Genomic DNA, 18,556 nt, shown 5'->3' on the forward strand with positions numbered 1-18,556 from the left:
ACAAAGGCACACTCAGTGGTTCGTAAATAAATTGGAAAATTAAATGCATTGCGCTAATCGATGTTGATACGTTCCGAGAGAGAATCAAACAGAGGAAAAAGATTTGATGGAGCATTTGGAGCTGAATGGCATGAATTAGGCAAACACTCTATTATGAAGATAGATCTCAAAACAAACATCCAACTATACTTCTCCGGGTAAGCGCCTTAGTATGAAACAACATAATAACTCGAATTTGAAAACAAGACTATTTTAATTTTGAAATTATAAATTCCAAATACCTTAGTAGCAACATACCAATTTCACCTTCATATGGGATATACATTTCCAACCTTACCAATCGGTATTCAAGAGCTTGCAGCTACTACTCAGATTTAATAAAACGACACCAGTGTCTGAACAGAAAGTTAATTAGTTAATACCTGTGTTTATTTCCTAAATATAGGAACATAGTTATATTTTGCATACTGTCAATTTCATCACGGAACACTTTCTCCACAATCAGGGGTCCATTAAGGGATGAAAATAAGTTTGACATTTGTGTTACGATTTAAAAAGCTATCATTGTATTAATTTAAGTTTCATAATAAAAACAATATTAGGTCAATGTCATAAAAATATACACTTTTATGTACTAGCTCCAGGCGCGGATCCAGCCATTTTAAAAAAGGGGGGGTCCCAACCCAGAGTAAAGGGGGGGTTTCCAACTATATGCTCCCATTCAAATGCATTGATCGGCCAAAAAATAGGGGGGTCTAACCCCTGGACCCCCCCCCCCCCCCTGGATCTGCCACTGAGCTCGGTGCAAAACTGGGAAAGGGCTCGGTAGAACCTCGCCCTTCCCTAGTTTCTCATCCTCATAAAATAAAAGTTTATATTTTCCTGACATCGACCTAAAATTGTCTATTAATTGAATCAAATAATTTATTACATGTAAATATGTAAGGGATGAAATTTGGAAAGCTATTTGCTTTTTAAAATTAGTTACAGAACAGAAATATTGTTAATGGTTTAACTTTTTAATATGATTTGAAAAAATATTTTACTATTTCCTTGGTGATATGAATTTTGAATATAAACCCTTTGATACTTATACTATATAAAATTCTCTGTTGATATTAAGTACGCGGGCGAATTAACATTAAATTAATATTTCTATACTTATAATTCCGACATCAATCACCATGTTCTTTCGATAATTTTTTTAACTGTCCTGAATCTTAAATAAAATAAACATTCTGCAATATCAATCATTTCGTTATATATATTATATATAGTATCAAGACTGGGAACTCATAAGGTCAGTAGAATGGGGATTTTCGGTCCATTGGTGAGTACGAAAGGTGATATACCCTTTTGTTGTTTCAATTGCCACCGATAGATGCCTTTTATAGTAAAACTATACTCTCGGGATAAGGTATCGTATAACCATATTGGAATATGCACATTCATAACAAGTAGGCTAGGATAATTGTTTAACATACAGAATCTAGGACAGTATCGACAGATCTGTCTCAACTATAATGGATTAGATGTTGTACATTTTTATATGTCACCCGGTATAGCATGATATGTTGCCTTGTCAATTACAGGTGCCAAGTCGGAATTATACAAAGACGAAGATATGGATGTGTTAATGTTGAAAGGTTTAAAAGAGGAACCACTGATCATGAATATCGTCTTGCTAAAACTAGCAACAAACATGTTCCGGATTACGATGAAAATCAACCCAAACCAACTAGCCATGACGTGTACCTAGACACAAATAATTTAGACGATTGGGTAATGTCTCAAGCACTTCCAGTTTAAGTTTTCAGATGGTTAATTAACAATCGTGAAATGGAGAACCTACATATAAGTGACATTACAGCTGACAGTGAGAATGGTTATATATTAGAATTTGTCTTAGAATATCAAAAAAAAAAAAAACTGCACGACGATCACAATGAAATCTACTCCCTCCCGAAAAATTGAAGCTCACAGTGAAAAACTATTGTGCGATTTAAACATCATGAACATGTTAAACTTAAAAAGAACATTGACAGAAAAAATGATACCAAATATATATTAAATCCAAAGGTAAAATACGTGGTGAATTGCAGAAATTTAAAACCCTATACTTATGATTCATAGGGTGTGGCATTTGAACAACGACTCTGGTTAAACTGAGATATATTGCTAGCAAGAAGAGTTCGAGGAGGATTTTTTAAAATCATTATTATGCAGTCTTTGGAAAGACAAAGCAAGATGCAAGGATCGAAGAAAACAAATATTAAACCTTTAAATGACCAACCAATGATCAACAGCTTAATTTTATACCTACAAAATATTCAATGACGAATTATACGCTACACTCAGTGAAGCAACGATGATACATAAACAGACCAATTTCCGTGGTAGTCATGGTTGTCACGTTTCTCTATTTGTCAAAGACACTTGCGTCGGTTTTCACATGATCATTGTAACTATATGAAGTGTAAATATTGGCCTAGAACAACACTAGCTCTTGTTGACGGACACAGACTCACTATACTATATACAACTAACATGACTGATCAACATTAAATTAAATGATATACATGTACATGATGTATATCAATATATATCATATATATATGGATGACACTGGCGTCAGCCTGAGAATATAACTCTGCCGGACTGCGGCATGGTCGGCTTCATAACACGTGAAATAAAACGGTATGAGGAGTGATTGCTTGTCGTTTGCTTTACGTCCAGTGACGGCTTTGTCATGCATATTTCAATGATGGCGGAAGGCATTTAAGATAATGATACACTTCAAGCATAATGTTGCATGCATTGTCTTCGTAAAAAAAAACAGAAAAGTCTCGAGAGGATAGGATATCCAAAATAAAGTCTAATAAAAGCAGACATGCAACACCATGATTAAAAAAATTGACAAAAATTGACATAAAATTTCACAGAACTATAATTCATACAAATTGAGCACGACTAGATCACGCCAACAGAAAAATGGACCGAAACTCACGTGCATTTAAAGCTCCTACGCCAATATGATGTTTTTGTGCTGGATTTTGATAAACGAGTGATATCTGATTAATCTTTCATTGGTGATCTTTTGGTATTGGATTTCGTAAAATGTGCGATATTTAATTCATCTCTCCGAGTGGTGGTCGGCTAGGTTTTTGTTCTGGATGTTATAATTACCCAGATCAAGGATTTGTAAACTCTAGTTCTAGTTATATTAGAGTTACGTTTAGTAAAAAATAAATCATTGATATTAGTACTTTTCAGGGATTTTTCATAATAAAAATGTTTTCAATCAGCGATTTCCGTTATTTAAACGTTTCCGCTGACGTCTTTCTTTCGTTGTTTAACATTGTGTCGACTCTTTGCAGGTCAAGGTCGCAACAGAATATATCAGGTGTGAGATTCCCACGAATAATTTTGCCAAAAACACAAAAATAACAAATCTTTCTGCATACAAGTAACCAAAATTAAAAAATACATTTACTTTAAACGCAAAGCTAATATTTTTTAATGATCAAATGCACGAAATGGTTCAATTATTGGGAATCCGATCGACTGCCTTTTTAGTGTTGGATTCAAGATGGCACTCATACTTAATTTACTTATATATTGTTCTTCGTGTAATTCAAATGAAAAGTCTAATAAAAGCTTTTTGTCAAATTATTGATGCAAATAACTTGCACACACAAAATGATAACACCTGAAGAAAAATATATATATATATATATATTGGGTGGCTGCTTTGAACTGTTGAAGGGGGTCTCATTGGGGGATCTGATCCCGGATCAAGCTTACTGTTTTGTCAGATTGCCGTATTCCTCTTACACTATGTACGTAAGTAATTCTCATGTGTTGTAATTTCCTGTGTCCCAATAGACTTAATATCCTGTTTCACAGCACAATAATTTGGCTTTCAGGTGTCACGTTTACAAAAAATGGCCCATCCCGCAACACGCTTACAAAAAATCCGCCATCCTGCAACACGCTTATTTAGACCCCAATAAGACCCACTGTGCTTGCTGGCACCCTTTGTGTGGTATCTTTTGCATTTAGAACTACATTTTAAGTGCACCCTTAACATAGATTTAAAGGCACTGTATGTTATTGATAGGAATTCAATCAAATATCCTTGGTTGCGTAAAAACTTATCAAACATAATTACAACATTCTTTACAACATTCTATGTTCCACTACAGTCTCGTCTGGTAAGCATCTGATAATCCCACCATTTACTTCCTTGTAGGCATCCTCTGAAAATATTTCGTCTGCTATATTACTATAACCTTTTGAAGAGAACTAAAGTATAAAATCGAAGGGAGAAAATGCAATTTTAAAAACTGAAAAGACACAAGATTCCTGTTTTTGTATGTTTTTTTTTAACTGAAAGTCACATTTATTGACTGAAACAAAATATTGGTTTATTAAAACCACTATATATTGCACAGACTTTAAACCCATTGACATGGAAGATGTTGTCAACTGCATTTCAGAATACTGAATGATGGCTTGTTTTTCAAGAAAATACTTTTAACCGTGACAATGGCATTCTTATCTTCTTCCAGTCAAGGGTCTAAGTTATTAGAGAAAAATAACATACATGTTGTTATTGTGGGCTAAAATATAAAAAAAACTGTGATAACATATGTATGTTTCATGTTTCAAAGGGAAAATATACAACCTTTATTTTGTTAATTTTTTTCTCAAATTCTATTGATATAATTTTCTTTAAGTATACTAATCTTTGCAAAGATATAACAGCTCATAGTTTACCAATCATGCATAGTACACCTATGTTATTACAGAAAATATATTCCTGCAATAACCAAAGGGTGTTATTACAGCTTCTCTAAATCTCTTTAAAGGCTTTGCTCTGACTTGCATAACAATGTATTTCAATTCATTGTAAGAAATGATGATCAGAGCTTGTAATGAGGCACTGTGTGAGATTCCATGTGTCTCATTTACTATCAAATGTAGTAAGTAACATGCTTGTAATAACTTAGCCTTGTTATTACAGCTTAGTTTACCCTTAAAATCCTTGTCTCATTGATTAACCATGGTTGATAAAAATGGAATTAATGGAATTAGAAAATTAGTTATCAAGGTAATATATTAAGCTACTGCGCAAAGTTTTAAGAGTTCCCAAGTGCTCATTAAAGATAAAATATTTATCATATATTTAACTGATAAACATATGTTATTACAGATAAAGGAAAAAAAGAGTAGACAACTCATGAAAGTATCTGTAATAACACATGCATGTTATTTTTCTCTGATAACTTATTTAAGTTAGACCTTTGACTGTCTTCTATAATCTTATTTTTTACTTTTCTTTATTTTTCTGTTCTTAAAGTAATATATTTTTTTTTACATTATTGGTTTATATTTCTATTTTATCAATTGCTTTATCTAATTGACTTGATTTTTTTTATTTCAATAGTTAAATTTTCCCAGCTGTGAAGCAGATAATTCATGACAATTTACATATAATCATTAATTGCCCCTGATCATGCTTATATTAATTTTATTAGTGTCCATGTGTCAGTCATTAGTTATTGTGATGCCTGATGAAATAAACAAGAGGCTCTCTAGAGTCCATCACCTGTATTGAAAAGCAAAAATAATCATTGGTGAAAGATTTAAGCAAAAATTAACAGGTGAGCGACTAAGGCTGGGAAAATAGAACTATTGAAAAACAGAATTTATTTGGTCTTACAAACATGTTAAAGACCATATTATTCTGATGCCTGTTATAATTTCAACTTCAGAAATATGTTTTTTATTTCTTGTATGCAAGTTCCTTGATTTAATTAAACAGTTGTCTACCTTTTTCACAATTATATCAAAAGTGTCGTTCTATTCATTGCTAGTAAAAAATTTGGTGATAACAGTATGGTCAACTGCTATGGTATTCTAGTTTTGAAAAGTAATGAAAGAAATTAGCAGCAAGAGCATGGTGAATATATATATACCCTAAACGAAACAAGTGACATATTTTTATTGCTTTATTTGTTGTAGTTACCATGGCGGCAAGAGCAACAAAGGACTGGCGTCTGGACTGTAAAGTATATATTGGTGACTTAGGTTATGGTGCTGCCAAACAAGAAATAGAAGATGTGTTCCAGAGATATGGACCACTAAGAAATGTATGGGTGGCTAGAAACCCTCCAGGATTTGCTTTTGTTGAATTTCAAGATCCCCGGGATGCTGAAGATGCTACAAAGGCTCTTGATGGCACGTAAGTATTGGACCACTTGAAATCAAGATGGCACGAAAAAAACAGTTTGCACTTTAGTATAGGACCACTAATGACTAATTAATGTGCATTTAAGTACATGTATTGGACCACTTTATTGGCACATTAATATTGGACCACTTTAGAATATGTTGGCAGATAAGTATTGGATGATTTGTTTTTTGCTCAATCATTTGAGCATAAGTGGTTCTTACAGTTTTGATTGGCATTGATTGAATCTTCTGGTAGAAATTGTTTGATTGATAATTATTGGTGATTGAATTGTTAAAGTTGATTTAAATTAGATACGTTAATTTGTATGTTAAAATGAATGCAGGAAATACTGTATGTACAGTAGTTTTCTTTGAAATGTTCACTAATATAAATTAATAAATGTTTTTATAGATTATAATTATAAAAAAGAACGCTCATATTGACAAAAAAATTTGAAAAAGATGACATTATGAGTGCCTTAATTATTAGATGGGTAGTGTTATTGAAAAGAAGTTGTGGTATAAATGTATGATTGTCAATGAGACAACTCGCAACAAGCCAAGGGACCAAATGACACAGGAATTAACAACTATAGGTCACTGTATGGCTGTCAACAATGAGCAAAGCCCATACCGCATAGTCAGCTTTAAAAGACTCCTAAATGTCAAATGTAAAACAAAGAAAAAACTTACGGCCTTATTTATGTACATAGAAATGAATGAAAAACAAATATGTGACACTTAGTCAGGCTTATTGACTTTATTTTACAGGAGAGTAAATGGTAGAAGAGTACAAGTAGAAATGTCATCAGGAAAGTCACGATGGGGTAAAGATGGTCCTCCTAAACGTGGAGGAGGATACAGAGATGACTGGAGACAGGGTGGTAGCAGAGGTGGTGGTAGAGGAGGTGGTTATAGTGGTGGAAGAGGTCGTTCAAGGTAGATTACTCCAGACAAATGTCATTGTATTCCTTAATTGATACAATAACAGAAAATTTTGACACAAATGTACATATGTAGGCTAGACTTTATTTTAAGGATTTTTTTTGATGAAATCAACTTTAAAAAACAATACTATTTGACACCTCTCATCACAATGTTTAGATATCCTGCAGGGCTAAATGAATGCATGCTGCTAAAATGTTGATGTAAAAGTGTAACTAGTATCCAAACCAAACATTCAAATATATTTGTTAAAAAAATTATGTTAATCTTAAGACCTCTTATATGTGCGAGGGAAAAATTATGTTAATCTTAAGGTGGTACCCAACACTTTAACTAAAATTAATTTGGCTCGTTTAATTTTCTTAAAATTTTGACAAAGTATTTACTTTGACCCTTTGACAAAAATATAAAAATTTTAAAAATTTTGAACCAACCATTTTATCAGAAAAATTACACTGGTTATATAGCAGTTTGACAAACACCAATTTTGATCATTGAGAAGCTTAATATTCCTTTTACAACACAACGTAATTAAAACATTTGGCTGACTATACACAGTTATCTCCCTGTAGTGTTAGGTACCACCTTAAGACCTCTTATATGTGCGAGGGCAAAAATATGATGAAAGAAAAGGCTTACAATAATCATGATAATGGAAGTAAGATAGTATGATAGTGTCTTTTAAAGTTGGAAAGAAAATGTTATAGCATGAAATCATTTTAGATTAACTGATGTCATGGATGTGATGGTCTTAGTATACAACATTGGAAATATAAATATTACATCAAGATGTCAAGTACATACTTTTTCACTAAAATTTTGAAGGATTTAGGAATTTTATTGAAAAATGTTTGGTTTTTATACTATATATGTAAATGGTCAGGGTCTCCAATCGGCATTCCTTATGTATTCAGTACATAGAATTAACAAACATAGATAAAACAAAAGTCTGTTTTAATGAATCATATATATATATATAGGATTGAAAATATTTGTATTTTAATTTGTTTATCTTGTTAGTTCTGAGTATTGACTGTTTACAATGGTTTATGTGAAGCCTAAACCTTTTCATATCAAAATAACATTTCAAAATTTTGTTCAACTGTTAAATACTCATATATGTTAGAACTGTTTCATATATTTTATGTTACTTGTATCACAGTAATTCTATTACATGACTTCAAAGTGAATTATTTTTATGTTAGTTTTTATAATTTTGTTTAATCTTTTAAAAGGCTTTAACAAATTTCACAATTAAACAGAAGTTGATTCTTCAATTGCATTTCTTAAACAGGGGCAGTAACTCAACTTTTAGCTGCCAAACTGGTTTACTGTTAGTAAAACTCTTAAAACAAATATTTCTTATTAAGGCATAAACAGAAAATATTTTATATTTTGCAGCAACTGAAATTATCGTTATCTCCATTTTTTTTTGATAAAAGTGGTCATTGGTTGGTTATCTTTTCTTTATTTGAGCATCTTTCTTTACAATTTTTTTTCAAGTACACATAAAAAAAGGTTTATTTCATACCCTTTTCAAGCAAATGCAGTAAAAACAGGCTAACTACTGCAATATTCAATTTATAAAATGATGTGTATTATTTAAAGTTGAAGTATTTTCTTTATCGTACAAGTAGGACAAAGGCAGATAATTCAATGCAAATTTACGATTCTTGTTATCCCTGTTATGTTTTCTGATCTAAGTTAGCATTATGAACACTATTTTACATTTTCACTTTCACTTTTATTCTTTTACGTCATAATTAATACAACCGCATTATATACACTTTATGAAACATGTAAACTCTGTAATATTGTCCTGATGATGCCGCATTAGCGGCGAAACATGTCGACTCAATAAAACTATCACCTTGCGGTAACCCAGATGTTGTTGTCTCTACATATTATATTTCCATGAGGTTTTAAGACAACCGCAGCATACTTCGGTATCCATCTTGGTTACTCTACCAGCTTTTCCGTTAGAAGGTGTTGGTTCACTCGTCACAAATTAAGTTAGCATTAGTTAATGAGTTATTAATCCAGTTTATTGAGTTACTTCCCCTGTTTAAAAAATAGGAATACTGAACCATCTAATTGAGCTTGTATGAATATTTTCCTATTTATGTAAAAAATCTGTATACGTAATATCTCTTCTTTCAGCACATTGATAAATTATAATATATTATTATGTTTAATGTTTTCTTATCCCACTGTGCATGACTTGAATTGTGTAGAAATTTATGTGTATTTTGTATTTATTAATATGATGACTGCACCCTTTACAGGGCCTCCCTCTTTGTCTTCAAACAAGTCATCAGGCATCACATCAAAAAACAACCTCCTCAGGTCTCAACGTTGACATCTAATCAACCGTAGCTCTGAGTCAACGCTATCAACAAGACCATGTAACAACTGACTCCTCAGCCAACGCTTTTTCAACAAGCACCTCTAATATCAACTCTCAGCTTCATCTCTTAAGCATGGGGTTAAACATCGACAAATTGTCACCTCATCTGACATAATCATCATGGAATAGGGTACCAAGTTCATTTAAATTGTAATTTTTTCAGCAGAAGAAAGTTTTAGTGTGTTATGAAATCTAACAAAGTTAGAACTGTTTTGGTTGCCTTACTAACACTCATTTGCCATCTTAAATTAACTTGATGCAGAATCAATTGTTGACTCTGTGGACAAAATGGACAACATTTCAGCATGTTTGGTGAATGATCATTGCAATATATTATTTAAATTTTAATAAATGTACATTTTAATTGAAAATTGTCAGTTTGTTAAAATAAAATAGGTTCATGTGCTAACATTAGAGATAAAATTTTTATAATTGTATTTTTTGGGCAGGACAAAGATGTCTCTCAAAATTATATGTGGTATATAGGTCTGGGAGTCAGCATCCCAACATAGACAGTAGAATTAGATATAAAAATAAATTTACATATTTATGTTGAAGGTCATCTGTGAGCTTTCAGTTCTTAAACCCTTGTCCTTTATTCTCTGGTGTCTTATTGGCAATCATACCACATTTTTTTTTTTAATTCACCAGTTGACACATTTTGTGAATGATTCAAAGATCTACCCAATTCTCAAAAACAAAAAGCTTTAAATTTATCATTTGTAAGTACTTATATTAAAAATAGACTATATATACATGTAGCTATTTTAATAAGATCTATATGCCAAATTAAAAAAAAAAACACCAACAAATGTCAAATGACACCTTATTTTGTAGCCTATTATATTTTGTCTATAACAATGTATCTGCATCGAGTTAATTTATGGCAGTCTCATTCTTATGTTTTTTTAAAAGTATTTTTCCAGTTCTTTTTGTTTGTTCTTAATTAATTGGTAGCTTGGGAAATGATTTTGTTTCACAGTTAGGCATATTCACGATACTGTTGATACATGAATGTGTCTAAAAATACAGGCAGTTGTACTGAAGTACATTTGCTGTAGGTGTTTCGGAGGAAAATTAGCAAGGTATCTGTTATCAAGATGATACTGATAATTATAGATAAATTCTGATATTCTATCTTTTATACATGCACATGAATTACATCTAATTTGCTGTCTAATTAATACCCTTTTTGATTATTTTTTTAAGTTTAGTGATTCCTTAAAAATCCTTACATTGTATTACTGTTCAGTATAAGAATATTTTCTTTTTGATCATTTAAAAAGAATTAAGGATGTGCAGTAATATCAGGCAGAGTTAACCTGTAGGTAGAGGGTCAATAGATTTGCTTTTTCACAACTGTTGGTTAAGGGAAGTCCAATACGTCCACATAATAAGAGACAGAAGACATCAAAGGTGCCATTTATCAATTGGAAAGTAACAGTATACATAGAAAGCTGTATACAAAATAATCTCCAATGTTCATATCTAAAGGGAAAACAGAATTCAAACATAAAATACAACTTGTGATTATACCATATATTTATATATATTTGTTATAAAATTAATTAAAGAATTTGTATATGGTAAACAGTACAATGAATACTCATTAACACATCAAACATAGACTTTCAAACTATACAATGCTATATTTGCAAAGTTAAATATTTATATGTTAAAAAAATACCTTTAGAAAATATACCCTTTTAGTGGTAAGTGTTTTTTAGGGATAATAAAATGCTTTTTCATGAGGAAGCTTCCCCTACTAAATCTTGATGAATATAATGTATTGATGCCGTGTTTGATATTTTTTCAGGTCTCCTCCTCCAAGACGCAGGGACTCACCATCACCAAGGAGACGAGGACGAAGTGATAGTCGTAGCAGGTGGGTTTGATAATTATTCATGGGAATGTTGTGAAATTTTACTAATCAGGAAATCTGAGTCTGAATAATGTATGCTGATATTGTTACATGTCTTCCTGTGAATTGTTACCTTGTGGACTAGCAAGTTAAGATTGCATGTCGTTTTTGTACAAAGAAGGTTTTATACTCCTATCACATCATTATGTTCACTTCTATGGATATACACTCAAATCTATCAGCAACCTGATCACAGGATAGTTGGTATATTACAAATCAGGAACTGAAAATTAAACCAGTAATCTTTCTCCGTTAAAAACATGTCAGACAGCTACTGCTGATTTTATTTTTGTGGGATGCCAATTTTTGGATTTCACTGGAAAGATGAACCACAATATTAAATGTGAAACAATGAACTCATTTTCTATGCAGACCTTTGGCAAAACAACAAAATCAAATACTCAAAAAAATAAATGAATTCATGTACAGTACGTAAACACACACTTACATTATGTAACCATGGTAACCTCTTCTGTGTTGTTGACAAAGTTTTTGAATGTGGTAGGATTATTCACATCATATTTCCTTTGAAATGGTATAATGAATTTTGATTTGACATAATCTATTGAAACATGATTAGCTTGTAAGACAAAAGTACAAAATTTAAAAAACAGACTTCATATTGTTCTTTATTTTTTTTTAGGTCAAATTCACCTTATAGAAGGAGGTCAAGGTCACCAGTAGACAGAAAGTAAGCTATATTTTGTAGGCTTCATGGAATTATGAAAATACAGACAAAGAATTTGTTCACATTACTCATACACATAAATAATAGAATAAAAAGATGTGCTATAATTGCCAATGAGACATCTTTGCACAAGAGGCCAAGTGACACACAAATAAACAATTAAAGGTCACTGTACTGCCTTCAACAATGTGCAAAATCCATACATGTTTTCGGAAAGTTTGCTATAGCTTTGCTATTGCTACTTTCCTTAGGCGTCGGCCTCAAACTTCCGGTTGACAGATTATCGCAATATATTCTGCTCCGAGATAGTGTAGTACTAGTGTCTGAGTTCTGATACTTGGAAGATTCTTTTAAAATTTTAAGTGATTACTGTTTTGACTGAAAAGATTACAGCTTGAATAAAAAAGAAAAGAATGTTCACCGACGATTCAGATGAATTTAACTTCATTTTAAAAATGAGTATCACAAACACTACTTCGCGGATCTGCCATGCGCTGAAGAGAAAATCACAAGAAATCTACGCGAGATTGCGTTTTCATTCATTCATGAATATTTCATGAATGAACATTTTCCCGCTCTACTTTTACCTATTTACTATATGTACGTACGTAAACGTGGTAAAATCCCGAGAGTATCGAAAGAATCGGGAATGACTGATTAAAATGCGAGAACAAGTTGACATTTTGACCAAGCCGTCGGATAATTGAAAAGTGATATAAACAAAACATAGGTGAAAGAATTTAAAATACTCGATAATTAAAATTAGATTATATGTCTAACGTCTCACGCCAAGGACGAGTAAAGGTAAATACCGGATTTGATAAAAAAAATAAAAATAAAATAAAAATGCATTGTTTTTATCTAAACATCGATCGGAAGATTTTGATGCCAAAAATCATTTGAAAACTTAGTTCCGTTATTTAAATACTAATTGTTTCACATTCCAATGTGGATATAAGGAGCTTTACTCGTTCAGCATGCTCAAGTGGATCAAACTGACAGCAGAAAAACATTGACCCAACGTCAGTTCTTCTTCAGTCTTCTTCCAATAATTTACATCGTACCACTGGTGTATTATTGTAAATTCGTATCATATAGCATCCGTATTAAAAGCAACCGAGTCAGCATCTACTTCTTCGAATATTTTAGCTCCGGGTATCAAGACAAGTTCTGTAGAAATGATTAATGATGTGTGCCCTTTGGCTCAAATAGCTGCATTTTCACCTCAAACTTTAGATAGATTACATACAAACCTGTGCATCTGGAAAAGTTTTAAGGCATACCATGCCCTATATAAATAGATTTCAATTACTTTGTCATCCAAACACAGAGGCAATGATTACCGTAATATATCAAATTAAATGGCTTAAAACAAAATTCTCAAATGTTATTTACTCATAAGACAATGCTTAATTTCACAACAGCAACTAAAATGTGTTACACGTTATAAGCACCTCTATGAATCTAGTGTATATAATTTTTTTAGTCCTGTGGTCATACTGCTGTTGTTATGCTCCCACGGCCGTATTGAGTTTTATCCTTGTTCTGCTGTAAGTATGTACGTCCTTCCCCTACTTGTACGTACAAAATGTACATGTACCTCCGTACATCCCAAAATTCGTTTCTGTTCTCTTACTTTAGTTTGCCTGAACCAAATTGTATGAAACTTATACACAATGCTTATAACCACAATTCACCAGTCAAGTTTGAATTTTAGCTGCGTCACTTTTACCATTCTAGCGTTTTATGCTACTTTACAAATAGGAAAGTTTCTGGAAATTTTAGTTTCTGAACTCTAACTTTAGTTTGTCTTAACCAAATGAATCTTATACACACTGCTCATTACCACAAACACTGATCAAGTTTGAATTTTGGTGGCGATAGTTATACCATTTTAGAGTTATGCCCTTACATATGTAAAAAATTGCTGAATATTTTCGTTTCAGTTATCTAACTTTAGTTTGCTCAACCAAATGTTATAAAACTTATACATTGTAATACTTTTAACAATAAAACAAAAATCAAGTTTGAATTGTGGTGGAGTAATTTTTACTGCTCTAGGGTTGTGCCTCGTTACAAATGGAACCAGATGCTCCGCTGGGCACATCTTTATACGACCACAGAGGTCTAAACCCTGAACAGTTGGGGCAAGTATGGACACAACATTCAAGCTTGATATAGCTCTGAATTTGGATTGTGATCAAATTTTTGACATAATATATAGGTTTCTGACACAAAACAAATGTCAAGATCTTACAAATCTATTGCGCAAAACTGTGCAATTAGAATGTATACACAATGCTTATTACCCCATAACTCAGATCAAGTACACATTTTGGTAGCCTCACATTTATAGTTCTTGAGTTGTGACCCTTTATAACATTAATGTGTCCAATGGAATGTTCCCTATTTTTGATAAAAGCCTTTAACAGATTTCTGTATACAATGTATTTCAATATTTTAGATCTACAGTTTTAGGTTGCAATAGAAAATTTCAAAACTTTTTATGACAAACATTAAAAAGTGATTTTTGATAATTACTGACGAGACAATGGTTTAGTTTAAAACATCCAAGCTGTGATGAAATACATTTTTGAAATAATACACGTCTATAACCTTTTTGGAATAATACACAGCTACAGTTGCAAACTTTCCAGAGGTGCTATCCAGCACTTTGATTATTATTTGACCCTGTATATCTATATGTATTACTGTTTATAGTCCGTCAATTCCATGAAATTTTCATCACTTTTTTTTCACTAACAACTCTAGAATGACAAATTGGAAAATTTCAAAAGGTATCTTTCTTTCACAAATTCCTACAAAAATGTTTATTAATCCAAGCATCAAAAAGTTATGGTAATGCATGTGAAAATCTAACAGTTAAAGATATGTAATTCTTGAAAAATAAAACCAAGAGATAAAAATTACATTACTGACCTTTTCAACCATTTATGGTCAGTATGGTCATTTTAAAGCCATATTACTATTGACATCAAATACCACTTCACATATTGTTCTAGCATTTCACAGGGTCTGGTATTCAGACCCATTTCCAATGGCAAAATACCCTACATTTTTCCCAATTTGTGGACCAAAATTTCCAAATGCTCTCAAAAATTATTTTCATCTTTATTATTCATGACAGTGATCATGGTGATGTTCATTTTGTTTGACTGCTAGCTTTATATCGAAAATAGCCAACAAGTAAATCCGAGTAAAACAACATTAAAAAACAATGAATGCCATAAACCAAAAATGAAGCCAATTACAATACTGGATCAGATTTCTGGGGCAGATAAGGGTAATTCTGGGTTTACCAGTCAAATACAATAAGAAAATAGTAATTCCAGGCAGGTGACAAAATACATCTTTGATGATAAAATCTGGAAGTTTCTTACTTTATTTTCACAGAGGAACTAATTATAATAGTGCAACTAGATATGATACACTTAAACAGCTGTGAATTTGAACAAGCTAACCTAACACCAAAAGCACATTAATTTTGTATCTTACTGAGTTATGAAATATTTCAAGTAAAGTAGGACTTGGAATTTATGTTTTGGACCTTTCAGTTTGGAGTGTCGAGGGTCCTGGACCTTCCAGTTCCAAATGTTAATTTGAACCCCATAAAATATTTTTTTACAGTGATACTTTATTTGCATAGAGATATCTTAATGCAAGTTTTTCTATGGAGTCATTTTACTCCTTTTAAGCCATTAAATATTCTATTAGATTTTGCAACATTTTTAATATGAACAAACCAGGCAAATGTATCTTAGTACAACTGCTTTTTAAATATATACTGTAAAAGCAGAAATTTTCGTGGAGGATAAAATTTTGTTTATTTGGTGGAAAGAATAAATATAGGAAATAAAAACCATCACGAAAACTTAACTTTACTTATAATAATAATATCACTTCCATTTACTGGAATCCACGAAATTAAATCATCATGAAATGTTATATAGACAAACCACGAAGTTTTAACCCCACAAAAAATGTTTCTACAGTACCTAAATTGATTCATCAGAGAACTGGCACAAGAACTTTTTTTGATATCTTGCTTTTAGGATATCCATGATTGTTCTGTTGTCATCTTAGCTAAATTCAACATTTTAAAGTCAAACTGATAGTGATGAATTTTGTCATTTGTACACCAAAATGACAAGACATTGCAGACTTTTTAAAACAATACCCAGGATACATTTGATTCTGAAACAATACTCAGAATGCATTTGATTCTGAAACAATTACCCAGAATGCATTTGATTCTGAAACAATTCCCAGAATGCATTTGATTCTGAACCAATAACTTGTTCAACATTAGATTGTTATGATATTACAATGACAACAAAAATTCCAAGCAAACCATACAATGTTGATGAAATATTTAACAACGTTTTTACAAATACAGGTCAAAACACAAAACATAGCAACAAAAAAATGCATATTATTATGTCTGGTACTCAGGAACAAACTACAGTTAATGACACAATGTAATTAAAACCTTTAGCTGATTTTACAGAGTTATCTCCCTGTAGTGTTAGGTACCACCTTAATGAGGGAATGATTTCTTTTATTTCAGGAAGGACTGGTGAATATCAAGATAACATGAACAGAGTTAGACGGTCAGCAGATACAAACAGATTGTTGTTATCATTTTAGTCAGGATGTCTGATATTTTAATGTTAGCATTTTAAATGGAATATGTAACATCAGATTTATTTTAATAAATGTATTTTTTTATGATTTCAATCTGTAAGAGATATATATTTCTTATTTTTTATTAAAAAAAAAACAGTCAAAGAAATTAAGTCATGCAAATTTGTGGCAGAAGTGCAATTCTTTTGTAAGCATGAACAGATTAGTGATTTTGTCTTTATACTTTCACAATACACAATATTTTTGTATTGAATGAAACTTTGTTCAATTCAGCCTTATAATGGGAGATAACTCATATAATTAATTTTACAAATTAAAATGTAGAATATATTCCTAGTTGTTGTATTATAGCAAATAAACAGATAATATTGTGTCCCAATTTTTACTTTTAAAAAACTTTTTAAAATTATTTTATACAAGCTAAAGTATCTTCTCATATTTAACTTCATAATCCAGAAAGCAAACATCTAATCATTAGAGTTTAGCCCTGGTATAACACCCTTGATTTGGGCTTTCTATTCATTGAGTTAATATACCAATACAAATTTAAATGTATTACAAACGACCATATTAGTTGTAACTCACTGGTCCATTTTTTAATTCAGAAATTTTAAGTATTATAGGCATTAAGTTAAATCAAAGTGATGTTTTTGAAATGAAAATAATGGGTTTGAAAAAATTCATAAATTGATATGGAATTTAGGTGGATCTTCATATTGTCAGATTGTATGTATGTTTTCTAAAAAAACTAAAATTTTGTTATGATATATATGTCCAGACAAAATAATTCTAATCACTTTTACTGGCCCACAATTATCACATTTCACAGGGTTTGACACACTTGATTTGTTTGTGCTTGTCTTATCAAAACTGTCATGTATTTCATTATTCAAAAACATTTATGTCTTACATATGAAATATAACTGATTCATATTATTTGTAAATATATATATTTATATGTTGCTAAATTATGTTTCGTTTCAATTTAAATCATGTAATGATTGTCATGATGAAGGTAAAATGTCTTGATTCAGTGAGGATAAGGTAGAATTTTTCTTTTTGTTTTTTTGGGGGTTGGAAAAAAATGTGTTGTAATACTTTTATAATTATGTACATAAGAGAACTTACATATTTGTCATGTGTTAAAAACTGTTATAATAAAACAGATACTTGTGTAATATATGTTGTTTTCTTTCATGATGAATGAACAGCCATATATTGTTAAAATTGTACCCGAACTTCATATTTATATTTTGGTGTACACACTGTTACTTACAATAACTTAATTACAATGTAGTTCTACTTACTGGTTTATGGTTGGCGTTTGTTTATATGTTACATATTTTTATATATATATATATACAACTTGTCTAAACATCAACCCAACAATGTTAGATCTGTAAATTTGCCTTCGCAAATTTTTGGTTCTATATATATATATATATATTATGTTGAGTTAGATTGCTGACAAATGATAAATACATTGTGTATGAAAATAATAATATAACATCTACACACGCTTAAAAAACACGTGTCTCATGTCTATCTCTAGATTCACCTTCCGTGACAAGGTAACACTACGACTATTGAAGTTATATTTTTATATAGCGGATGTGGTCGAGTGGTCTAGAGCGCTGGACATGAGGCTAAGCGATTGGTGCTGTAGTGTATCAAAGGTGTGAGTTCGAATCCC

At 31.4% G+C, this 18,556-nt stretch overlaps 1 protein-coding gene across 3 annotated transcripts; it reads left to right on the forward strand.

Annotated features, from left to right (window-relative positions):
- Positions 1–3,341: 3,341 nt before the first annotated feature.
- On the forward strand, positions 3,342–18,041 carry LOC143083857 (serine/arginine-rich splicing factor 3-like). Of its 3 annotated transcripts, none has more exons than XR_012980907.1 (6): positions 3,342–3,403; positions 6,028–6,247; positions 7,009–7,176; positions 9,468–9,719; positions 11,406–11,474; positions 12,154–12,207. XR_012980907.1 is itself a non-coding variant. In XM_076260236.1 (6 exons), the coding sequence occupies exons 2-6, from the start codon at positions 6,033–6,035 to the stop codon at positions 16,797–16,799; spliced, it is 513 nt and encodes a 170-aa protein (XP_076116351.1). In that variant the 5' UTR covers positions 3,342–3,403; positions 6,028–6,032; the 3' UTR covers positions 16,800–18,041. The 3 variants fall into 3 exon arrangements, 2 of the variants coding, with proteins under 2 accessions (XP_076116351.1, XP_076116352.1); XM_076260236.1 differs by lacking the exon at positions 9,468–9,719 and adding an exon at positions 16,787–18,041 and having other exon boundaries at positions 12,154–12,201; XM_076260237.1 differs by lacking the exons at positions 3,342–3,403; positions 9,468–9,719 and adding exons at positions 3,411–3,466; positions 16,787–18,041 and having other exon boundaries at positions 12,154–12,201.
- Positions 18,042–18,556: the final 515 nt, after the last annotated feature.

Source organism: Mytilus galloprovincialis, chromosome 7 (genome assembly GCF_965363235.1).
Source record: "Mytilus galloprovincialis chromosome 7, xbMytGall1.hap1.1, whole genome shotgun sequence".
Lineage (NCBI taxonomy): Eukaryota > Metazoa > Mollusca > Bivalvia > Mytilida > Mytilidae > Mytilus > Mytilus galloprovincialis.

Coding starts and splice junctions, on each gene's coding strand:
- LOC143083857 (XM_076260236.1), top strand. CDS start 6,033: ATGGCGGCAAGAGCAACAAAGGACTGGCGTCTGGACTGTAAAGTATAT. Junction 6,248..7,008: donor ACAAAGGCTCTTGATGGCAC/GTAAGTATTGGA, acceptor TTTATTTTACAG/GAGAGTAAATGGTAGAAGAG. Junction 11,475..12,153: donor CGAAGTGATAGTCGTAGCAG/GTGGGTTTGATA, acceptor ATTTTTTTTTAG/GTCAAATTCACCTTATAGAA.